The 26,325-nt window shown below is 38.7% G+C and overlaps 1 protein-coding gene across 4 annotated transcripts in view; it reads right to left on the bottom strand.

The window, feature by feature from the left end:
* The window catches only part of LOC124776250 (transcription elongation factor B polypeptide 3), a 162,401-nt gene that overhangs the window by 73,950 nt on the left and 62,126 nt on the right, over positions 1-26,325 (bottom strand). For all 4 annotated transcript variants that reach the window (XM_047251119.1, XM_047251118.1, XM_047251117.1 and 1 more), the window contains 3 exons: positions 25,757-25,947; positions 13,429-13,526; positions 6,051-6,250 (listed from right to left, as the gene is read on the bottom strand). In XM_047251119.1, the coding sequence (XP_047107075.1) occupies positions 6,051-6,250; positions 13,429-13,526; positions 25,757-25,947 (489 nt within the window). The remainder of the gene's footprint in view (positions 1-6,050; positions 6,251-13,428; positions 13,527-25,756; positions 25,948-26,325) is intronic.

Below are 26,325 nucleotides of genomic sequence, written 5' to 3' on the forward strand. Positions count from 1 at the left end.
CAGTATACTTCTCAGGCTTCTTTCCATGAAGTTTAACTTGTTCCAAAAATTAAAATACATACTGAAAACATACCATTTTGACACTACTGATGACATTAAGAAGAATTTGTCATACATACTACAGTATATCCCAAAAGGGACTTTTCCAGGATTTCTGGGCAAAATGGAAAACTGCTGGGACAAGCATTTGAATACAGGCAGTGTGTAGTTTGAAGAGACAAAGACTACAACATCTGTAAGTTAAATAAAAATATTTTTATGTATGTTCAGTTGTTTCCTGAATAGATTTTGTAACAAGCAACACTATTATTTGCAATTTACGGTCTCCCAATGTCTGCATTTGCAAACACAGGAAGCAACAACATACAAATGGAAGGATAACTCTTTAGGCTGTGGAGGTGGTACAATATTAGGAAGACTCTTCTGGGTTACCTGTGGTGCTCCCATTTAATGTCAGTTACTATCACTAACTGGGCAGTCTACCTCTACAATTTCATAGATTGAATGTTTTACAACAATAATTATTTTGTGATGATGGCAGCAAACATTCATACCTACATAAAATTCAGTGTGCTTTTATTCCCAACTGAAAAGCAACTGTGTGATACACATCAATAATGAGAACTAAAACAAAAACTAAGCAGCTGACCCATACATTCCAACAATTTTAAATTCAGTTGGTGATTGCAATTTCTGGACAACCTCTTAGTTACACATTAATTTCTCTGGGTCTTCTGACAAAAGTATGAGAAGAATAAGGACCTTTAAATGCAAACTACTTATGATAATACGCCAAGAACAGAATTCGAGATAAAGGGGAACATGGCTCACATTTCTCAGGTATTTTATTTGTAACTTTCAGTCTAAATTATTATAAATAAAGTCTGTTAAACTGACTGCAGACTCATTTACTGGCTTTATACCTTTCATTGATAACTTCGCGGGAAGCATTGGATCACTTGTCCAGTGTTTTCATTTTAAGCTGTGTGCTAGCAGAAACTTATCACTGATTACAGGGGGAATAACGCTCTTGAGATTCAATGTATATTGTGTACTGGTAATAACTGGTGAATAGTTGGTGCACTGTACCCTAATTTGGATGTGAGGTCTGTATACATTCCAGAAAGAAAATATGGCATTCATTACGGCCCTGAATCAACACACATTTTACTGTCTTACTTTTATTGAACTGCATATCCATGTCAATGATCAACATCACAGATTATATTATACCATGACCTGAATGTATTAAAAGAAACAAAATGCAGGATGTCTGGGCTAGAGGTACAGAAAAACATTTGTTTGTGTTTCATTGCCTATTCCGGTTTACTATAACTATTTGTCCAACACTGTACATGGGGGCTCAACCATTTTTGTGCATGTTGGCATAGTTTAATGTTGGCACTGCTTGTAGCTCTACTTCTTGCCACATGTTCATAAGCATGACACATGTTATGGCCTCTACTGTGGCGTAGATCCATTTCTTGAATTTACCAGATCTTGAACCTTTGTGCTGTAAATAATGTCCTTGATCAATCTCCATGCACTGAAATCCAGTGGAATTAGATTGGGAGATGGAAGGGGCCAGGCTATGGCACCCTCCCTTCTGATCCAACACTCAGGAAACATTTCATGGGAGAATGTGGTAATGCCCCCATGATAGTGGGGTGGGACACCATCCTGTTGGAATGGCATAGTTTGTCAATTGTCAAGATGTTGAGATAATTAAAAAATTAAAATAATAATTAAAAAAAAACAACTTTTGGTGTGTCTCTTTCGTACCATGGAGCAAGGGAATGAGGTATGGCTAGTTCTCTACTAATTTGTCTAATGAATTTACATGGGCTTCTAGTGAATGCTTTGTGTCCACAGTCTCGTAACACATATGCATTTTAAGATTTTTCCAGAATTTGAAATCAAACTTCCCTTTCACAAAGTAATCAAGCCCACAGATAAATGGATTTACATGTAAGAGAATCCACATTCCACTCTTTTTGCACGCTGCTGGACATATGCTAAGGATTTAACTCTGTTAAGGATTTATCTCTGCTAACTACAGCACATACTGCACCTTTCATAGTGGCATTCACATGTTGGCTGTCGTGAGTACGTCTGCCAATTGCACAGTAAACATTTGTGCACATGCACCATACGACTCAGCACTGTTCATGAAATGGCGAGGATCACATCTTGGAGAGTGTGTCTGCATATTTACCCAACAACATAAAATGTTGAGTTCTTTCATTAGAAACATTTGTTAATGTATAGCTCTAGCCTGGACGCCCTGCAGATTAATTAAACATGGAACTACGAAAATCCATAAAGAAAACAGGAATGACAACAACAATAAATGGGGTCATTATTTCTCATCTCTTATTAGTAACAGGTATGCTGAAATTTACCTGGAAAAATTTAGCAAATTATATAAAATGCTCATGTACGTTAAAAAAAATCTGAAGCCTTTTTACATGAACTTTTTAAACTTTCTACGAATTTAAGTGGTTACCAATTCCAAAAACTTAATCAAGCAGATTTAAATAAACAGTACTGTCTCTATTAAATTCATTTTATTGAGTTGCATCCCAAAACATAATTAACAGAAACTAAACCATTCTTATGTGCAACAGAATGAGATTGGTAGTAGTAAAGCCTTTGAATTCTATTTGAAAACCCATGGTCAGTTATCAACGATACCTCTCGACTCTTGTAAACGTCAAGTGAAAACGCGTTTTAAAAGAGTACTGGATACTTTTTTAAATTGTAGATAAGGATGTGTCCACAACATTAAAACTTTTTCTTTGACTGATATTCAGTGAAAGGAAAATGATGTACTTTTAAAGCTGTTCATGTTGATAACTACAAACCCTGAAACCAGTAGATGTACTGTACTGTCAGTAAAAAAACTCCAAACTCGTTAAATATATGATTACAGGGGCTAGGTGAATTAACATGATGAATGATCCAGATGGCTTGCTTTTGGGCTAAAAACTTTAAGGGAATGTGTGAGTCTGACTGTAGCCATGATCCCCAGTCTGTAGTAGTACAAGTTACAGGGTAGTTAATGAATACTTCGATACCAATAAAAATTTACCAGATTGTATATAACCCAATCCACAATATGTAATGGACCAAAGTTACAAAAGCCTGGTTTTTCTTAGTTTCTATCAGCAAATTAAACTGTATGGTTTACTTATATACTGGATCAACCTCTAACATTATTTCAGATCACATAATTGTAATTAACAGGAAGTTATAATTATTTATAAAACCTGATAATGTGAATTAACATAGTGTTATAAATTTCAGCAAAATTTATAGTTTCATTCTCATAATTGCATTATTATACTCCCCTAGAAATGTTAGGAGAATTAATAAATTTCAACTTACCTAAAAACAGACTTTTGGAACATTTATCAGTCATCTGACGTATTTAATGTGACTTGTGCACATTATGTATCATTACACTAATGAAAAATCAATTAAATCAGTTGTAATTAACTTTTTCATTAACAATTCTCCAACATTCTGATGTAAACACTATTGATTTTCAGTCATTTTGATACAATGAATTATCATCCCGAACTTTAACATGAAATTCCATTGTGGAATTTTGTACCGTACCTCAATTAATGTCAAGAATAAAATCCAACATGAAATCAAAATGTAATTAATGGTTTTACAGTAGGTAGTGTTACTGTAACTTCATAACCAAATTTCCATACAAAAGTCAACAGAACAATATTTAAAAATGTATTGACAGAATGAATCATCATTTATTGCCTTAAAAACTGTACTAACAGTCTGCTATAAATCATTACCTTTTCAGTATAAATAGTAAATGTAATTTTTTTGACAATAGGCCAAAGAACGTACATTGTTAAGGTAGGGTACATATTGAGTGGTGCAAAGGACTTGAAGTCAATCGCAGTTTGGTCAAAATAATGACAGAAGGTCTGTAACAATTGCCGTTTTGTCAGTCATGTTGGTAGAAAACAATCTGTGTATGAACATCTTTGTAAATGCTTACGGAAATTACATATGCTGTTACAAGGATTCATCAGTGTTTTGGAAAATATTATTTTTACATCCAAGTTTTCATCACATTCAAAATCCAGGCAAATTTGCAATATACATACCGTAATGGACTTTACTGGTGGAGGAGACTGGATGATTTGAAGCTAAGTATACCACTGCAAAAATTACACCACTCTCATACTATGATGAATCTCTCCTACAAGGAGAGGTTCCCAGCCATGCGATCAACTTTTTGAAACTATCTATATGGTGATGTGGGTTAAGATCCCAGGTATCATACGCTGCAACCATTCACCCTAGTGGGGCCTTTTTTGCAAGTAATTGAAGGAAAAAAAATTCAGAATTTTGTGTGATATTCAAAAGCATTAAAAGAGTTGCATTATATAGCCTGGTTGCATGGTATAATGGATTGGATAACAACTTCACAAGTACAACGTTAGGGGTTCAAATCCCATCAGATGCATAATTTTTTTTATTTTTAAATCTTTATGAAAATTACTTTGATCACTATTTTTATTCAATTGATTGGTTTAAATATAATTTTTTATTCCTATTTCTCTGTCATGTCATTTTAATCACCATATGAACTTCTTCATTTGTTTCATTTTTTCTTTATATCATTCTTTTTCCAATCAGAATTTTTATGTCTATGAATTTCATTATATTTATCTATTATAATATTCAATTATTTGAAAATACCAATCTATCAGTTAAAAGACAAAATAATGTATTTATGTTTGTGCCGTGTTGTCAAGAATGCATTTTTGTTACCAGATGTGCAATGTTTTTTGCAAGGTAATAGTCATACAAACATGTAAAACATAACCTAAATACCTATTGCACTATGAGCAAAATGACACACATGAAAACTTCAATGGAAAATGGGGTTATAAGTAAAATGAAATTCAGGCAACATTTGAAACAAATAATGAATGCAATAATGTGGACAAAAAAAATTAATTAATTAAATTGAAATTAATACATAAAAGTAATTAAAAACACATGAAAAAGATTTCAAGTGGAGAAAGAATGACAGGAAGAAAAATGAGAGCAAATGAAGAAGTTGATATTGTAATTATAAGTATGTGACAGAAGAATGGAATTAAAAAATTACATTTAAATCACTTTGAAAAAGCGTGCAGGTGCGTGCGCCCCCCCCCCCCCCCCCCCACACACACTCACTCACTCACTCACTCACTCACTCTCTCTCTCTCTCTCTCTCTCTCTCTCTTTAGACCACCTTCCAAGATTCAAACCCATAACGTCCTGCACGTGAAACTGCATTACACCACACAACCAGACTACGTAATGGGACTTTTTTAACGCTATTGAGAGACATAGAAATTCCGAATTTTTTTTTCATCAATTACTCGTAAATGAGGACCCACAAAGGTGAATGGCTGCAGTGTGTGATACATGGGATCTTAACCTACATCACTGTACAGATAGTTTTAAACGTCAATAGCACCACTGGGGACATCTCCTTGTTAATGAGAAGTATTTTAGCCAAAACTGCCGTCGAAGTAACACTAGTCTTCCAAACACTCAGGTTTGAAAGTAAAACTCCCACTTAATGGATGTATTTGTGTGATAACCCAGTTGGACCACCTGCTCACCTAATTTGATTGTGACCAATATTTTTTCCTCTGAGGATTTCTGTAAGTCCTATGCACATCATCCTGGAAACACCAAACAGTCAGCAGAAACAAAATGATAATAAAGACAGTTGTTCCACCCGCAATCACTTCAAAAGCTGTTGGAATGTTTCTGGGTATAGTTTCAACACTGGCATCAATAATGCCCATCACATCATCAATTTTATATTTAAAATCAATGGGTCACATATGTTTTTATGAATGAAATAACATGGATGTTCATTTCTTTATAGGTTTAAAAAAAAAATTAAAAAAGGGGGAGAATTCCATGAAAAAAGTGATGGGCACAATTATTTATTTCCCACTTATATGTAGAGATATCCACTTTACATTACTTTTATCACCATTATATGAACTCACCATATACATTTCTCGCCACGTCTCCATCTCTTCCCGCTCTTTTGTGCGGAATGATTTCTTACAATGGAATTCCCACAGTTCATCAGTTTCTTCAATAAGGTAGGGGTTGTAATGTTCTAGCATGAATAACTGATCTGGTGTAGCAATAATGAGGACTGGTTTAAGCAAGTCATATGGTACACCTCCTGTGTACTCAATTGCTGAAATCAAGAACAATAAACATTTTAAAAATTAGTGTGAGATTATCAAATGTATAAAAGCAGCTAACGTCACAATAACTAATATGAACAGTCTGCTACAAAAGCATGGCTCAATGATATACGAATGTAAAAATGTTTCTATGTGGTGGTGTTATTTTTTTATTGGTTAGGCCTACTACAGACCACATGAAATAATTTATGTTTTCTTTATTTTGTCCTTTCTTTCTTTTCAGTAGTTTTTCATTCTTCGTCAGTGTTTTTGTCTTCTTTCTTCTGTCCATACTGCACCTGTCCTTCTCTTTGTTTTCTGTTGGAAGCCCTTGAAAGTTTTTACTTTTCCTCTGAACTTTTCCTCCTATTTCTTCCTTCTTTATTTCCATTTCTCTCTGGTCTGCTTTAATTTCTTTCATTCATGTGATTGATATTTTTAGGTTTCTGTCAAGAACACTAAAAAATTCTTTTGTTATCCTCTTCTGATCAGGCCTTTTTAGGTGCCCTTAGAATACAAGTCTTCTATTGTTCATTGTGTCTGATACTGGTTCTATTTTTACATAAATTTCTTTACTACTTCTTAGTTTAATAAATAAGAATAAGAAGAAGAAGAAGAAGATGGCAGCATATCCCTATACAAAACTGCCTTTGTTCAGTTCACACCACATTCGAATAGAGACTCAAACTTAATTTATCAGTACCAATTTCATCTGCCGGACAATGAATAATGTGCAAATTTCTGCAACCTCTAGTTTGTACATGTGACTTTAAACACCAGGAGCATTTCATAAAAATATTTTTAATAATTTAGAAAGAGAATGAAAATCATAACTAATTATAATTCATTTCAAGGTATAATTTCTTATGTTTATATATGTATTATGTTTTCACTTTTTCCTACATCTTGTATGCTCTCTTTCTTTGGATGGCAGAGCTGTTTCAGAAGCAAAAGAATTGGGTTATTGAATGAAAATATGCAAAGGATGCCAACTTACTTATTTAACTCTCTCCACAATCTGCAATGATTCTAAGAGCAAATATGACTGAACTAACTTTTTTATTTTTATTTTTTTATTTTTGGGTGCTCCGAAATGTGCTTTCTGCAGTTTAAATTCTCATCAATATGGACGCCTGAACATTATGAAGTTTCCATCCTATGTATTATTTCCTCACCATGTGTTACACTTATCACTGGTGTAGTACCTCTAAATGTGCAGAATTGAATATGTTGTGCCTTTTTAAAATTGAGAATGAGACCATTTACAGAAAACCAATCAGTGGCACTTTTAAGAGTATTGTTTATCATTTCTTCTGATGCTGTATGTATGTTTGGATTGATTACAGCACTAGTGTCATCCATAAAAAGAACTAATTCTGCTGGCTGTATAATATGAGGAACAACGGTGGACCTAACAATGAGCCTTGGGGAAGCCACATATGTAATTTCACTCAGTGAGAAGTATCCCTCTCAATTACATTTGTTGAATTACTGAGTGCCCTTTTGGTTAGAAACAACATAATCCATTGGTTGGCTATACCATCAATTAATTCCACAAAACCTCAGTTTATCTATAAGACTATTGTGATTCACAGTCAAACGCGTTAGACAGGTCACCAAAAAATACCAAAGGTTCTATTTTGTTACCTAAGGCTTGCAAAATTTTCTGAATGAATGTGTAAACGGTATTCACAGTTGAGCAACTCTTCTGAAATCCAACTGTGAATTACTGAGGATATTATTGTTGGTCAAGTGGAATACTATTCTAGAATGCATCACTCTATCAAAAATGTTGGAAAATGTTCTCAGCAGTGAAACATGTCAGTAGTTATTGACATCTCTTCTTTTATCACCTTTCTTATAAAGGGGTTTAACAATGGTGTATATCAACCTCGCTGGAGAATGCCTTAAGTTAGTGGTGCACAACATAATTCAGGTAAGACAGGGCTTATTATATGCGAACAAATCTTCAGAAAAATCATCAAATGCAGATGAGCCTTTACTTTTGAGAGAATATATAATTTTCTTAATTTCAGAGGGAGAAGTGTGTGATACCTTCATATGATCAAATTTTATGAGAGTTGCTTTTTCAACAGAATCCTTTGATTTCTCTCTTCAACTTTTTGTCACCATATTTACTACTATATTTAAGAAATGGTTAGTAAACACATTTGCTACCTATGAGTGATTACTTGTACCCTTCCATTTAATTCAGCAGAGATGTTACCCTGTTCTTGGCCAGAAATCCTGTCTCTTGTTTGAAAACATTCCATATGGCCTTATGTCGGTTGCTGAAATAACTGATTCCTGACATAATGTACATGCAGAATCTATGCTTGTTCTTTCCAACAGATACACTTTTCTTCTCCCTTCAGAAAATACTTTAATCCCTCTAGTGATCCCTAGCTTTTTAGCTCATGCACAAAGCTATTTTCGAAAATTACACGAATTTATCACAGAATAGATTAAATTTTATATTACCATTTGGTTCCTTATAAATTTAATTCCAGGTCATTTCTTGTAAACCATTCTTTAAAAAATTGTCCTGGGGTTATTAATTATTCTAATAAATTTCCACTGAGGAGTATCCATGCTGTAAGGTACTACGTTATTTATCCTAGCTAACTGTCCATCATGATGAGAGAGAGCATTTGCTGCTTGGTTAACAGTTACTTTCATGCTTTGAGCTTCACCAAAGGAAATATTATCAATTAGTGTCCTACTCTCTTTACCCGCCTGTGTTGGAAAGCTGAATACCAAGATCAAACTGTAGGATCCAAGTAATGTTTCCAGATCAGTTTTCTTACCATATTCCTTCTGAAAATCTACAATGAATCTTGCTGCTTTCTGACAGATAGCACAGTAAAGAATTTGGAATCCCCAAAAAAAGTTCAAAATTTCCCTTTGGGGACCAATATACAGTTACAATTGAAAGTGAAATGTTTTCAGTATTAATTCAGAAGCACACACTTCTATCTGCTGATCACTACAAAATCTACTTGTCTCAATGTTCTTGAACTTGTGTCTTAATACATGTAACAAGTCCCCTTTTTCAATATTAGGAGTAAGCTGCTAGAGCAGGGGGACCCAACCTTTTTGCCTACCTGGGTCACACTGGAAGAAGACATGTATTTTTGGACTGTACTTAATAGAATTCAGAGTTTCAGATTGAACGTATTCAATTTATCATAATTTTACATTAACAGAATTTCATGGAAAGTTCTTTCTTTTCTTACCAATCATGTGTTCGATGCTCACTTCTTGGGCCGCACTGATACTTGCTTTGTGCTGCATGTGGCTAACAGAATTTTATGGAAAGATTTTCTTTTCTTACCAATTGGGTGTTAAATGCTCACTTCTTGGGTCACATTGAAGCTGACTTTGAGCTACATGCGGCACACAGATTGAACATCCCAGTGCTAGAGTGTAACCTTTTATATAACTTTCCAACTGCTGTGGTTATGTGGTGCTCAGATCATTGTCTAATTTTTCCAAACACACAAGAACCTCTTCCACCTTATTACTCAATCTTCTAACATTTTGATGAAATAATTAACCTTACTTTTCTGTGCATTCTTAATCATTTTGTTGAGCTCTTCTGTTATTTTGACTTCTTTCAAACATGGTACCTGAATCCAGATTCTAAGGAAAAAAAGGTTTCTCTCTGACACCATAACAACAGGCATCCTGCTTTGTGTGATGGTGGCCCTCTGTATATTATGTGCAAGAAGCTCAGCCAACCTACATTTCCCTCTCCTATTCAGATGTATTTCATTTCTAGGATATTCCCATCTTCCAATTGCAGCAAAAAGCACTGCACTCATGTGCTTTTTCATTTCAGTCAGGAGCAGCCTGCTCTATCACATGGCTCACAGCAGTGTTAACTCAGGCTCATTATGGTGCTGTAGGATCTCCACAAAACTCGCACAGGTGTGTGTAGTTGCTACTCCTATTTCATCCAGGTCACCCTTAAATTTACAATCTCTGTCTTTGGCCAGGTTGTTCCCTGCTCCACTTTCTACAATAAACTAATCCTCTTTTTCAAAACCTTTTCACAAATTCCCTATGACCTCGGTCACCTGACAAACACTAGCACTTGGCTTCATAGCACTTATGACCTGGTACACTGTTCCTTATTTGTCCTGTACCATGTGGCCTACACCCCTCCCATGGCTACTGCCAAGCAGCAAGAATCTTTTCTTCTACTCTCTTTTGGTACTGGTCTACACTGAGTTTCTTTTCTAGAAGTCTGATGTACCTTACTGTGACCTACAGCTGGATGAGACACTTCCCCTCCTACTTCACGTAACAAGTCAAACATATTACATACTGTAACATCAAATGTAGATTAAGTTGAAGAGCTGTTCCCATTTTGCCCATTACTTGTTACTGTTACCCATTTACCAGGATCTTTGTCCCCTTTAACCCATGTAGTTCAAATTTTGTGTAACTAATTCAGCCCGAAGGGCACAAAGTTTTGTTTCCATGGGAGGAGCATCCTTGAGTTCCCCATTTAATTGCAAACTACTGCCATCCCAGTGGATTTCCAGCCCTCAATCTACACATACCACTCCTTGCTTGCATACCCTATGGCAACATCCACACTCATTGAGCATTGCAACACTGATGAAACACTTAAAAATAAATCACTTAAAGTACTTTATATTACACAAGTTTTTGTAATTTATGAGCCTCAAAAATTGGGCCTACAGGTACAAAAATCCAGTTGTGTGTTGTAACATAAAACGGTAATTATTTTCACTTAAAGAATGAACTCAGTACCCACTTAACTGTTAATTAACTTGTTCACAAAAAAATGTAACTTTAATATCCACTTATCCTGAGTATTACTTGAAATTAGACAATGTTTACTACTGACAGTACATGGTCTGCTATGCATGATGTGGGTTTGTGTGACAGTATAAAAACAAAGCCTCAGATCATGAAATCTTCAGTTGCCTATATGAAGGAGATATAAAGGAATGAATTTATGTACAAAATATGCTTCACGAATCACTTTACTCTATGAAAATGGACTATTTTTAACCAGCAACACAAACACAGCTTCAGTCGGACATCAGTGCTGACGACCTTGAAGTCTGAAGTAGTAACCAAACAGAATAATTTTAACATCTGTGTTTGTAGAAAAATCACCAGAATATTTTTCCACTTATATTTCATTCACTGTATAGTATTGTTACAGCATCAGAATCCTTGAGCACTGAGAAGTAAAATTAATCAACAACTTATATGCACTAATTAAGCTGAGTCATCAAACCCATCTGACATAATCCACCTCTTGAACATCTAACCACCATTGTACAGATATATTAAATGTCACAGGATTTAGGTTAGTATCTCATTTCTGTAGAATGGAAATGGAGAACTGAAGAGCTGCCACATTCATCAAGAGTAGTCATGCATTTAAGAACATAGATGCTAACAAAATTTTTCTAGGAATAGCACCTGGAAGCATGTGCTACTGAAGCAGAATTTCACAATAAATCCTTTGTAATGGTTAGTGTATATTAGGCACCTACAGAAAACTTTAATACATTTGTAAATCAACTCAAAGCTCTACTGACCTATTTAAAAAGACACAAAAAAGCTAAAAACATTGGTCGCCGGTGATTTTAATACATATTTTCTTAAAAATTCTTCAACTACAAATATGCTGCATTATAATCCAACTTAATTCATACAGTGAACTTTTCAACTAGGGAAGCTAATTATTCCAAAGCACCCACTGATAATATCTTTGTACACAGGACCAAGGGGAAAAAAGTTTTAAAAGATAATATATTTTCACATTTGTGATTTATATGAGAAGCATTCATTTAGGATCTGAGATAGGAATATCCGCATATCTTTTCTTTTGTAGATATGTTGATAAGATTCTCTCGCTCTTCCAACCACATCAAGTGGTTTAAAATCCACATGCTTACAACCGAGTACTCTTCAGCCATTGTTAAGTGAGGACTGTCTCATGGTTGCTGCTGTCATCCTTAGATAGGTGTGCTGACTTCTGTGACATCACTGGTGCATAATGTAATGCTTTTGTTGTGTGCCCACTTCAACCTTCCAATGACTGGGTCTCAAACTGTGCTCAGCTGCAGGCCACTATCTTTATTGAGGGTGGTTTTACAAATTTTTATTTCAATCATTTCCTTCATGGCACTGTCCCAGAAACTATTAGTCCATGTAACACAGGATGTATACATGGACAAGGAAAAAAAAAAAAATTCCCGGATTTTTCCCGGTTAAAAATACACTTTCTCCCAGATGAAAACACACTTTTTCCGTGTTATTAAATGACTGTATATCTTCCCTCAGAACTATAAAACTTATCAATCCTTTGAATGGTTATGTTTTTATACACGGGCGTAGAAATTCCCGGCACTTTAGAAAAATCATGCATTCATTTGTTTTTTTAATTTTTTTTATATATGTTCTTTATTGCTGAGAACATCCTCACTGTAGCTCATTGGAAGGAATGTATCTACCTATATAAATGGATCAGTAACCACTGCAAATAAAACATGTTTCATGTTCAAGAAAATAATTGGTGAGAAAATTGTAGTTGCAACTATTCTACACATAAATAAGGTATGAATCATGTGTCTAGATCTTCCTGATTATGCCCATACAAAAAAAGTAAAGAGAACAAGAAGTCTGGCAGAAAACGGTGAGCAATTTTTTCAGTGTATGCAGGTATGTGCATGCACGCAAACGCACTCACTCTCACTCTCACTCTCACACTCACACTCTCTCTCTTCTCTCTCTCTCTCTCTCTCTCTCTCTCTCTCTCTCTCAGAAAGACAGAACAGTAATTGTGGATAGGAACAAATAGTTCAGAATACCAAAACTGTTGAAATAAATGGAAAAAGAAGTGGGATAATGGTTTAACATTCCACTTTTGATGTCTTTAGAGAGATCAGCTGACAGCATCCTATTCAAAGGCACCACCTTGCCATTCACCTTAACTGATTTATAGAAACCATGAAAACCTACACCTGGATGGTCATATGCAGACTTGAACATCTTCCATTACTGTTCACATTGTGCACAAAAAGAACACTTCCTTTTTTCTCACAGCAGCAGCAACAGTACTTTACTTAACAGCTTGGCTCTGAAGTGGTTTCTCAGGTCACTACCTATAATTTTTCATACTATTAAAAATTGCACTTACCCTCTATATTTTCCTGCAGAACTCTAACACAAATATCGAAGAGCGTTGGCACTTTAGTCCAACTTTTGCCACTCTTCAGCCCAGAGTACACCTTTGTCCTGTGAAAATAAAATAAGTTTTTGTACAGTTTACACTGTTAGACAAATTGATTGTTTTCTGATTCAATATCATACTGTCATAAATGAAGAAAAGCTACCAAGTAAACTGCAAACAAGGCACATGTTGTGTCAGGACATTCTCGTCATTGTCACTATTTTTATAAGTACAAATCTTCCCAAAAGAAAACAGATGAATTACTTAACCTTCAAAGCATGAAGCCGCAATGTAAGAAATGCACTTAAAGAGCCACATTAAAAACATATTCCGAAATGTTGATAACATGTACATCACGCAGCTGCAGATCGTCTGCCTGATACGCTCTACTCTTGGCTCCTCATGTTTATATGCTTTGTATATTTGTAACGCAAGGTGAAGATAAAGAAAATTTGAATGTTACTAGAAAACAATAGAAACTGTACATATATCTATCATCATCCAGGACCACATCCATAGTCATCTAGTTATTTAAGCACCTAGCTGACCAGAATACAGCATTAGTAGTGTACTGCTTGACACAGTCAAGTCAATTAAATATCTAGGGGTAATGTTGCAAAGTAATATGATATGGAACAGGCACATAAGGGTCGTAGTAGGGAAGGCAAATGGTAAACTCGGATTCATTTGGAGAATTTTAGGAACATGTAGTTCATCTGTAAAGAAGGCCACACATCCACAGAGGTGACAAAATCATAGGACAGCTATATACACATATATGGATGGTGACAGTATCGCATACACAACAAGGTACAAAAGGGCAGTGCATTGGCAGAGCTGACGTTTGTATTCATGTGAGTCATGCGAAAATGTGTCTGACATAATTATGACTGCACAACAGAATTAACAGACTTTGAACAAGGAATGGTAGTTGGAGCCAGATGCAGAGTACATTCCATTTTAGAAACTGTTAGGGAATTCAATATTTCAAGATCCACAGTGTTGAGTATGGAATGACTATCAGATTTCAGGAATTACCTGTCACCAGTAACAACACAGTAGCTGATGGCCTTCACGTAACGAATGACACTAGCAACATTTGCATAGAGCTGTCAATCAACACTGCATGAAATAACCACTGAAATCAAGATGGGACATACAACAGTGTGATGAAATCTGGCATTAATGGTAGCAGACGACAGAAGTGAATTCCTTTGTTAACAGCACATCATCATCTGCACTGCCCCTCCTGGGCTTGTTACCATATTGGTTGGATCTCTGATGACTGGGAAACTGTGGTCTAGTTGTTGTGACTCGCCGATCATTCAAAGCACCGCCGCGCAATTACTCGCGTCCTCTACGTGCGGCGCTGTCTGCCAGCCATGCAGCAGCTGCGCCACCTAAGCAGCCAGCCGAGCAGCGGCCGCTAGACTGGGACTCAGTGCTCATTCGAATGCTAACGTGTACACGTCTTGCTTGTCAACTTACTCTGTGACTTATATGTGTTGTGTCGTTCTGAAATATATGTGTTAAACTTGACGTTATAACAATTGGCGACGAGGTAGTGGATTTTTCCTTTTCACCGTTGACCCACAGGTTTCCATGGCTACTGTAGAGCAACTATTGCAAAATCTCCTTGAACAGCAAACGCTTCTAACAGCGGCGATTCGCGATTTCTTCGCAGTGTCAAATGCGGGGCGTTTCTCGTCGTTGGCTTTACCTCCTTTTCCTCCTTAAGACGAGACAGCGGAAGACTGGTCTGATTATGAAAAACGTCTTCGACAGCACTTCTTGGCATTTCATGTCACAGACGAACAACCATGTAAGTCTCAGTTCCTTTCCTGGATTTCACCTCAAATGTATCGGTTGTTGTCGCAATTGGCTCCTTTGAAGGATCCTGCGTCTTTGTCCTTTGCTGAAATGTGCTCACTTCTGTCTATTTTCAAAAGCAAACGCATGTGGTAGCCTCTCGTGTTGCCTTTTATCGTTGTCAAAAACAGCCACATCAATCCTATCGCGCTTGGGCTGCTGAACTTCACAGCCTCAGTCGAAAGTGTCAATTTGTTACTGACATTCACAAAGAATCCTATGCCGATTCCATGGTACGGGATGCTATTATCCAGTCGGCGCCCGACAAAGAAGTTCGGCAACGGGCTCTTCAGTTGGCAAATCCGACTCTAGATGAAGTTCTCGCTATTGCACAGTCTTTTGAAATTTTTCGCGCCGCTGGGGCACAAACAGAGGCGTGGGGTGATGTCGGGGAAATACAACCTCTGTGCGCTGTTGATGATGTGTGCGGCGCGTCCCCGGCGGCCGACATGGCCGCAGTGCACTCCCACGCACAGCCTTGGCCTAGCTGTAAACAATCCGCTAAGAAACTGCAGCAAAACCCCCGGCAACTTCCTTCATGTCCGCGGTGTTTTACGAAACATTCACGTGAGGATTGTCCCTAACATTGGGCTGTGTGTCACAATTGCAAAAAGAAAGGTCATGTGTCTTCTGTTTGCAAATCCAACCGCATACATGATGTTCATGAACATGACGCTGATTCTGATTCTGTGTTATCTGTCAGTTGCACTTCTTCCCTTTCAGGGAGTTATTCCTCACTGTCCAAATCCTTGGTCGAGATGTTCGCATGCAAGTGGATACCGGTTCTGCTGCCACTATAATTAATTCTCAGACGTATCTTCAGTTGGGTTCTCCACTCCTGTCACCTGTCACTCGGCAATTACGGACGTACAATAAACAGAAGATTTCTCTCTTGGGACAGTTTAATGCTGAGGTATCTTACAAATCAATCGTTCGCACTGTTCCCATATTTGTGGTCGACCAGAGAAACGCAGAAAATCTTTTTGGTTTCGATGCCTTTCGTGTTTTTGGGTTCTCCATAGATGACTCTGTCAATATTGTCTCTGATGCTATTCCTTATGCTCAACTGGATTCCTTGTCGACGACATTTTCGTCCCTTTTTTCTCCTGGGTTAGACCGTGCGAAAGACTTTGAAGCTCATATCGCGCTCAAACCCACTGCTCGGCCTAAGTTTTTTCGGGCCGGCCCATTCCTGTGGCCCTTCGTTATCGGGTAAAACGGGAGTTGGATCGTCTCACTACTTCAGGGGTCTTGCTTCCTGTCACTTCCAGTGAGTGGTCCTCTCCTGTCGTTGTCGTTGCTAAGCCAAATGGTGATATTCGTCTCTGTGGCGATTTCAAAGCAACTGTAAATGCTCAATGCCTCATCGACACTTACCCTATGCCCCGTCCTGAAGAACTGTTCACTAAACTTGCTGCAGGCCAGTATTTTTCTAAAATTGACCTGTCAGAAGCTTATCATCAACTTCCTCTTGACGCTGCTTCCCGGCAGTTTCTGGTCCTTAACATGCCTTTCGGCCTCTATCAATACCAACGCTTGCCATTCGGGGTTGCTAGCGCCCCTGCTCTCTTTCAGTGATTCTTGGAACAATTACTGCTCCCTGTCCCTGGGTGTATCAATTACATGGTCGACATTGTTGTCACTGGCTCCACCACTGAAGAACATCTTCAAAATCTCCGCACACTTTTTCATGTCTTACAGACTGCCGGTCTTAAGTGTAATCTTCAGAAAGCACAATTTTTTCAGGCATCTATCACGTACTTGGGGTTTCAACTCTCTCGGGATGGTATTCGTCCGCTTCAGCAAACAGTCACTGCGATCGATGCCCTTCCTCGCCCTACATCTGTTAAGGAACTGCAGGCCTTCTTGGGGAAAATAGCATACTATCACAAGTTTTTACCATCTGCGGCTTCGGTGGCTCAGCCGTTGCATCACCTGTTTCATAAAAACATGCCTTTTCACTGGTCCGCGTCATGCGATGTGGCTTTCCAGAAATTGAAGACTATGCTGAAACAGGCCCCGTGCCTGGCTACTTATCGACCTGGCCAACATCTTGTTCTTGCCACAGACGCTTCTCAATACGGGATCAGTGCAGTCCTTGCGCACCGTTTTTCTGACGTTTCAGAACAACCCATTGCTTATGCCTCCAAAACGCTCACGGATGCCCAACAAAAGTATTCTCATATTGAGAAAGAAGCTTTGGCCATTATTTATGCTCTTCATAAGTTTGGTGTTTTTCTCTGTGGCTCAAAATTTCATCTTGTTACGGATCACAAACAACTTGTTTCCTTCTTTCATCCATCAACGTCACTTCCCGACAAGGCTGCACACCGCCTCCAGTGTTGGGCTCTTTACTTGTCTCGTTTCAATTATGAGATTCATTTCCGGCCAACAGCATAACATGCAAATGCTGATACTCTGTCTCGTCTTCCCATGGGTCCTGATCAGGCATTCGATAGGGACGAACTTTTGTGTTTCCACCTGGATGTTGCCGAGCAGCGGGTTGTGGACGGGTTACCCATCACTGGGGACAGGCTGGCGGCTGCTACAGGTTCTGACCCTACCCTCTCCCGGGTTCTACGCTGTATTCAGAAGGGTTGGCCAGATTGCCCATCCGCTAAGACTTCTGATCTGTTGCGTAACTACTACGCTTTGCGCTACCGCCTCACGGCTAGGTTATGGTGTTATCCTCCTTTCCACTGACAATGCTTCGCCATGTGTTGTGGTACCTGCGTCTTTGCAAGCTTCGGTCTTGCGCCTCCTTCACCAAGGGCACTGGGGTGTGTCTCGCACAAAATCTCTGACGCGCCATCATGTGTACTGGCCTGGCATCGACTCTGAAATAGCACACATGGTCGCTGCCTGCGGCCCTTGTGCGTCACAGGCCGCTGCCCCGAAGTCATCTTTGTCACCGTGGCTTTCGCCTGAGAAGCCCTGGGAGCAAATTCATGCTGACTTTGCGGGACCCTTTTTAGGTACTTATGGGCTCCTCGTAATTGACGCTTACTCTAACTTTCCTTTCATTGTCCGTTGCACGTCGCCTACCACCGCGGCAACCACCAGTGCTCTCACCCGCATTTTTTCTTTGGAAGGCCTCCCCTCTACTCATGTTATTGATAATAGTCTGCAATTTGCCTCTTCCGAATTTGTGGATTTTTGTGCTCGTCACGGCGTTATGCATGTCACGGCCCCGCCGTTCCATCCACAATCCAACGGTGAGGCTGAACGACTGGTCCGCACATTTAAGGCTCAGATGCGGAAACTTCTGACTTCTTCAGCTGCTGATGATGCGCTTCTCCAGTTTCTGGCATCTTACCGTTTCACCCCCATGGGCGACCACAGCCCGGCTGAGCTCTTACATGGCCGACAGCCCCGCACGCTACTTCATCTTCTGCGGCCTTCCACCTCACGGCCGCAGGTGCCTTCACTTGGCCGGTTCACCGACGACGACCTTGTCTGGGTACGGGGATATGGCAGGCGGCCAAAATGGAGCCCGGGCCACATCTTACGGCACCGTGGCAGATCCCTGTATGAAATCCAGACGGACACGGGTGTTGCGGTGCGTCATTTGGACCAGCTTCGGCCTCGTGTGCTGGCAATGCCTGTTCCGAATGCCGCTACACCACCTTCAGTTCTACCTGACGCTCGGGATCTTGGTATCTCTCAATACTCCCAACGCAGCCCTCTCACCGTCATTACAATGCCAGCACAAGAACGGACGCCACTAGGAGTCGTGCCCCTGCAGGAACCGGATGACCACCCTCTGTCAGAGCAAATCTACTCGCCTCCTCCTCCTCCAACAGATGCCGACACATCGCCCATGTCTCTTGTCGTATCAACTGGACTTGCCGCAATGGGCAGATTGGTGCATGGGGCCCCAGCAGATTCGACCCCTACGTCTCCTGTCATCTCGACCCGTTATCATCGGGGACCCTTCCGTCTGTACGGGAAGCCTCCTCCTCAAGACTTTACGGCGAGTCAAACAACGCCTATGGACGTTAGCCATCTCCAGGACACCTCCATCAAGACCAGTGCAACAATTTCAAAGGGGGGAAAAGTGTTGTGACTCACCGATCATTCAAAGTGCTGCCATGCAATTACGCGCGTCCTCTACGTGCGGCGCTGTCTGCCAGCCATGCAGCAGCTGCGCCACCTAAGCGGCCAGCCGAGCAGCAGCCGCTAGACTGGGACTCAGTGATCATTCGAATGCTAACGTGTACACATGTCTTGCTTGTCAACTTACTCTGTGACTTATATGAGTTGTGTCGTTCTGAAATATATGTGTTAAACTTGATGTTATAACGCTAGTCAGATGAGTTCTGATTTCAGTTGGTAACAGCTGATGGTACAGTTCACGTGTGGCACGGATTCCATGAAGCTGTGGACCCAAGTTGTCAACAATGCACTGTGCAAGATGGTGATGGCTCCATAATGCTGTGGACTGTGTTTACAAGGAATGGACTGGGTGTCCTGTGCTCCAACTGAACCGGTCATGGAGTGGAAATGCTTACGTTGATCTACTCGGAGACCATTTGCAGTCATTCGTGGCCTTCATGTTTCCAAACACTAGTGTCATGTCACCGGGGCACAATTGTCCATGATTGATTTGAAAATTCTGGACAGGGTTTGAGTGAATGATTTGGCCACCCAGATCGCCAGACATGCAACCCATCGAACATTTATGGGACATAATCGAGAAATCAGTTGCTGCACAACATCCTGCGCTTGCAACACTTTCGGAATTATGGATGGCTATAGAGGCAGCATGGCTCAATATTTCTGCAGGAGACTTCCACAGACTTGTTGAGTCCATGGCACGTCAACATGCTGCACTACGCTCTCTTGTCACCTCAGTTTAGAACACTAGTGCAACCGATTCTTGAGTACCGGTCTTATGTTTTGGATCCCCATCAGGTTGGATTATAAGAAGATATCATAGCAATTCAGAGGTAGGCTACTAGATTTGTTACTAGTAACATCAATCCACTCATAAGTATTATGGACATGCTTCAAGAACTCAATTGGGAATCACTGTACACAAAACAATGTTCTTTTCGCAGAACACTATTGAAAACATTTTGAGAACTGGCATTTGAAGTTGACTGCAGAACAATTCTACTGCTGCCAGTGCATACTTCGCATAAGGACCACAAAGATAAAATAAGAGAAATTAGGACTCATATGGAGGAATATAGACAGTTGTTTTTCCCTCGCACTATTTGTGAGTGGAACAGGAAAGGATGTGACTGGTAGCAGTACAAGGTACCCTCCACCACATACTGTACGGTGCCTTGCGGAGTATATACCTAGATGTGGATGTTGATGAAGGTTTCCCTTGGAAACAAAGTCCGCTCCACACAAGCATCTCACTGTGTGGCACGAAAAATAAAGTACAATGCTGTAGAAGGTATTCAGAGTCATAGATCAGAGTACATGACCAAGCATCAAAGAATAACTTTCCAAGATTCCATTAAAATGTACAAAAACTTACTTAATTATGGTTATAATATCAAATTAAATATCATACTTAGAAAACACCAATGAAGTTGGGGTAGAGAGACAGAAACTATGGCAAGAAGCCTCAAGCTTCTAGAAATTTAAGTTTCTTGATTGGGAGTCAATGGTGGGGGGAGAAAATTAATACACAATTGGCAATTGATACAGCGTGTGTCCTTGATGAATTTTATTTTATGGGCTTTAAGCCACTGTCCAAGGTATATTTTCCTACTTAATGCTTCATCTCTCAGTGCCAGACACATCATCAGAAGACTCAGAAAGCAGTTCAAGCTCAACAAGCTGAACTGTTGATACATAGCCATGCAGCAGTTGGCTCGTGACATGATAGGACTGTTGCCTATGATCACAGAGTCACACAAACATGAGCTTGTGGTAGGAAAGAGTTGTGTAGATACGTTTACCTTATACAAATCAGCTTGCTGAGTTTGTTTAAGTCTGATACTGCTTTCCCCTGCTTTCTGTGTCTTTATCGCCTCTGATGATGTCTCTTGCACTGACACCCAAACCTGCAGATGTCAGACACTCAGATCATTACCAAATATTGTAAGTCGATAGAGTATTAACCAAAACACTGATTTAGTTCATGCTGTGTGCTGTCGTACAGTAGAACATGTATAAACGGCAATTAAGAGTATCACCAAAGCTATGGAGCACAGGAAAAGCATATGTGTGAGTGATTATATTGTTGATCTCATGTGGGTGAGGTGATAGAGTGCTCAAATCCCCCTGTTGACAATTTTTTTTGTGTTTTCACATGAAACTGTTATATTGGAGAACATTTTCCTGAGATGCAAAGGACTTTATGCAGTTTGTATCAATGTTCATTTGGCAGCCTGCTTTAGCCTTGTTAGTTGAATGTTATCCGCTTATTATTGATCTTATTATTTCGTTAATTATAATAATAATAATAATAATTATTATTATTATTATTATTATTATTATTATTATTATTTATTATTATTATTATTATTATTATTATTACAATTACTTTCATACATGTGATGCAACTGTTTCTTTATTTGTATATTTTGTGAAATTACAAATGTACTCTATACGCTTACTACTTTCAAACAAAAGAAGCAAAATCAGACTGCCAAGAGCAGATTGCTGTACAACTCTAAAACAGTCCTTTTAAATGTCATAAACACATCGTCCCATGCAACACATTCATGCATAATACAGAAGCAAATTTGTCATCATTGGTGTTTGACCCCATGCCCCATAGTATCAGGATCTAGCACTTTACCAACTTCCCTGTGTCTGACATCTGGAGGTCTGAGTATGAGAGATGTAAATTTAGGCAGAGAAACTGAGCTTGCACCACACTCTAAAGCCCAAAAAACAAAAATTACCTGGTATGCAAATACTGGTCGTCAAAGCCTGTGTATGATGATGTAAAGTGTGTCTAGAGAAGGGCGTAATAATAATGAAACTCCACAATGAATTTCCACACTGCAGAGGAGTACATGCTGACTTGAGACTGAGGCTGTTGGTTTTTAAAATTAAAATTAACATTTATACAGTTGCTGACAGCGCTGCGAAATGTTGAAAATATTAAAGGCAAAGGTCCCAGGTTTGAGTCCTTGCCTGGCACACAGTTTTAATCTGCCAGGCAGTTTCAGTAATTAAATTTCCTGAAAGAGAAAAAAGTGTATGCCATATCAAATTGGGCCCCAATTTTTGCATTTCAGGCACAACTTTGAACCAACTGAGCTGTTTGAACAGCTTCACAGCCAGACTCAAAACTGTAGTCTGCCAGTTCCTCTCCTCTACTTTTTATATACAGAACTTCTATTCCATAGTGAAATGTACACTATAATCCAGCCAATAATTTTAATCATGTCAAAGTTCAATAATTCCACAATTATGTCCAATTCTGTGAGTTTTGTGCTTCTTGGAATGTGAAGGATTTGACAGATTTTCCAATACATCTCTGATCTCTGATCACTTTTCTTTTTCTTATTATATATTTTGCCCACACTACACGATCAATTGTTTTATATAAATCTTAAGCATTGCCCCCTCTGAATCTTACATCTTTGAAGTTATAACTATAGTAGACACAGAATTTACTTCATAGTTCCAATCTGTTAATTTCACATTCAGACTTTACAATTCATTCCTCTATTCTCAAGTCTTATCTGCTTCACATGACTCGTAGATAATTTTAATGCATCATTGCCACAAATGAAACTGTTATCTGGCAAAAGAGGAACATCTGTCAAAACAAGAGAATTAGTTTTAGCTTTTAATCAACAAAAGAACAACAATGTTATAAGATTGAGCATAGAATGGTAATTTACAAAATCTTACCATCCAGTTGAAATGTTATGCCCTCCCAACAACACAGTGTAGACAGGCATCATGGAATTCTCTGAATGCTCCAATATCCAAAATTTTGCATTTCAAACTCTTCCTCTACTTCACAAATCCCATTAACACACATAATTCCTACACAATTCTATGGGATGATTATCATTTCTCATCAAATTCTTTTAAAAATTTTTGTTTGTTATTAATATTTTATTTTGGTCTTTGATAACACACTTCTCTTAAATAACAGCTGTACTTAAAATGATACCTTTTTCCTTTATTTGAACTCTTTCATGCTTATCAACCCACTACTAGCAGTAAGTAATCAATTACAGGCTTCCTTACTATAATCCCCTAAAGTAAACAATTGTTCACTACCAGAGAAACTGCTGCACAATTAATACACTGCTGGCTGTTAAATTTGCAACACCATGAATACAGTATGCAACATTAAATCACACTGGCATGGGTAAAGCAAACCAAAGACAGTGATTTATTGGCACAAACACTTACAAAGTCAACAGGTCTGTTGAAGAGACTGCTTACACTACACCTGCCCATCCTCTTCTGGAGTACCACTGTGTGATGTGGAACCCGCATCAGATGGAACTGATGGAAGGCACTGATAAAATTCAAAGATGGGCAGCTCATTTTGTACTACTGCGAAACAGGGGAGAGAGCATCATGGATATGATATGTGAAATGGGTTGGCAATCATTAAAACAAAGGCATTTTTCATTTCGGCAAGTTCTTCTCATGAAAATTTCGATCACCAACTTTCTCCTCAGAGTGTGAAAATATTTTGTTGGTGTCATACTAAACGATCTTGTAATACAAGATGAGAAATCAGAGCTCACACAGAAAGATTTAAGTGCTCGGTTTTTTCCTATGCACTGTTTGAAAGGGGAACAGCAGAGAAATAGCTCGAAGGTGGTTCAATGAACCCTCTGCCAGGTACTTAATTGTGAATTAGCAATCATGTAAATGTAGATGTAGAATTGCATTACATGCTTGGGTATGCAAATCATAGAATTTCAGAGCAGCCGCATGAAGTGTGTAAAATTAACACCATGTACATTCTGCATATAAAAGGGAAGATTATGTAGCAGGTTTCTTAATCAGAAATTGCATTTCAATGTTGTTTGTTTGTGTTATGTCTCTGTAAGAAGCAGAAACATCTACCAGGACTTCAGAACTTGATAGCAGCAGGATCTTGGCCTACATCAGCAGGATCTTGGTCTAATAGAAACTATGATTTTCCTTTCTGCAAAACTGCTGCTCGTATTAATCAAGATCCCACACTTGTCCTGCAAATATGGAACTGATGGGTTCAGGAGGGCCATGGTCGATACCATGCAGGTTCTCTGTGAGCCTTCACGACTAGCACCCAACCGAACAAACATATTGTTCGTTTGACCATGCAGGTACACCTTATTGTTCAATTGTAGCCCTGCCAACATGTTCTCCAGATCTCTCGTCCACTGAAAATATTTTGTCGTAGGTTACTGGCACACCACTACTCACTCGCCAGTCATTAGGACTGATGAACTCTGCCACAGAATTGAAGAAGTGTGGAATGAGATACCTATATCTGTCATCCATGCTCAGTTCAACTTGATGCTCCACAAGATTAAAGCTATTACTGCTGTTAGTGGTGGCAGGTCTGCACTCTGTAGTCCCCCAAATTATTTACAAATCTAATGACGTATTGTTGCTACTACATTGTATTCACACAGTAAGTAAAATTTCATTATTTGCAGACCATCCTGGAGTTGCAATTTGAATGGCCAGCAGCACACACAAAATGTAATGTCATAAATACAATGTTCTATCCAAAATTAAATAAACCTCTTTGGATTTCAACTTGAGGAAGACACTGACATTTTAACAGAATGTAAGTTAGTCATCAGTACACCTATAATTTATAAATCTCTGTAACCCTATTTCACTGTACTAATATAATGTCGTAAATATAGATAGAGGAACAGATATCCAACATTTACTGCTTCCAAACTACTAAAGATAAAAACATAATTAAAATGTTCCTGGAAAGAGAAAAGTTCAAATTTTTATGCATTCAATGTGAGCACTACCATGTTACCACATGTTACAGAAATTCTCTAATCTCTAAGCACATCTGATGTTACCTGAATGACACTATTACGGGGCGATGGATTAGAAGAGGAGGGGCAGAAGATGAGCTTCATCAGCGCTGGCCTCCCAGGTCTCCAGACCTCACACCTTGTAAATTATCCGTGAGGTTATGTAAAAGACAATTTTTATCGCCCCTCCCTCCCCTCCCCCTCCCCCTCCTGAAAGTCTGCAACATCACATTGTTGAAGCTGTGAATTCGACAACAAGAGACCATCTCCATCGTGTGCGGCAGGAAATGAGCCACTGTTTTGATATTTGTTGTTAACACAAGGAGCTCACACTGAATGCATAAAAATTTAACTTTTCTCTTTCCAGAAACATTTTAATTGTGTTTCTATCTTTAGTAGTTTGGAAGCAGTAAATGTCTGAAATCTGTTCCTTATAATAGCCCTGTATATCCATATCAGCTTTACAAATTCTAAATGAAAACTGAAAGCAATACCTCTGGTTCTTTTGGGACATTAATTGAGCAAGTTCTTCTTCTTCTGACAAGACTTTTATTTTTTTATGTGGCATTGCATCAAGAGTTGGATGAGGCAATGGCCTATAGTTTGGACTAATTTCTGGTAGAGTTGCATCCAAATCCACCTTGAGCGGCTCCAGCTTCACTGATGATGAAAGGAGTGGCACTGGCTGTAAGAAAGGTAGAAAAGATCACAAATTTTTCCACAGTTATATGCGTGTTCTGGCATGTTCATCATCACATTAATTACTTTCTGCAACTACAATTGAAATTTCCCGTTTTTCTTTTCAAAAGTATGTGTTGGTACACAGAACTATAACAACGTTTAGGCAGACAAATGAAATGTAGTGTCCACATATTACACAAGAATAGATACCTATAAATCCTTGGGTGACAAATTCAAAATAGTGAATTTGGATAGTTACTGCCATGCTAGTTTTTCTTTTGTTCCTTTCATTCTGCTGTTAGAGTGAATAATTTGCACCATAAACAGAAAAATACATCACTCTGCAGGAACAACTGGAAAGGCTGTTAGGACCATGCCACAT

Source organism: Schistocerca piceifrons, chromosome 2 (genome assembly GCF_021461385.2).
Source record: "Schistocerca piceifrons isolate TAMUIC-IGC-003096 chromosome 2, iqSchPice1.1, whole genome shotgun sequence".
Taxonomy (NCBI): Eukaryota; Metazoa; Arthropoda; class Insecta; order Orthoptera; family Acrididae; genus Schistocerca; species Schistocerca piceifrons.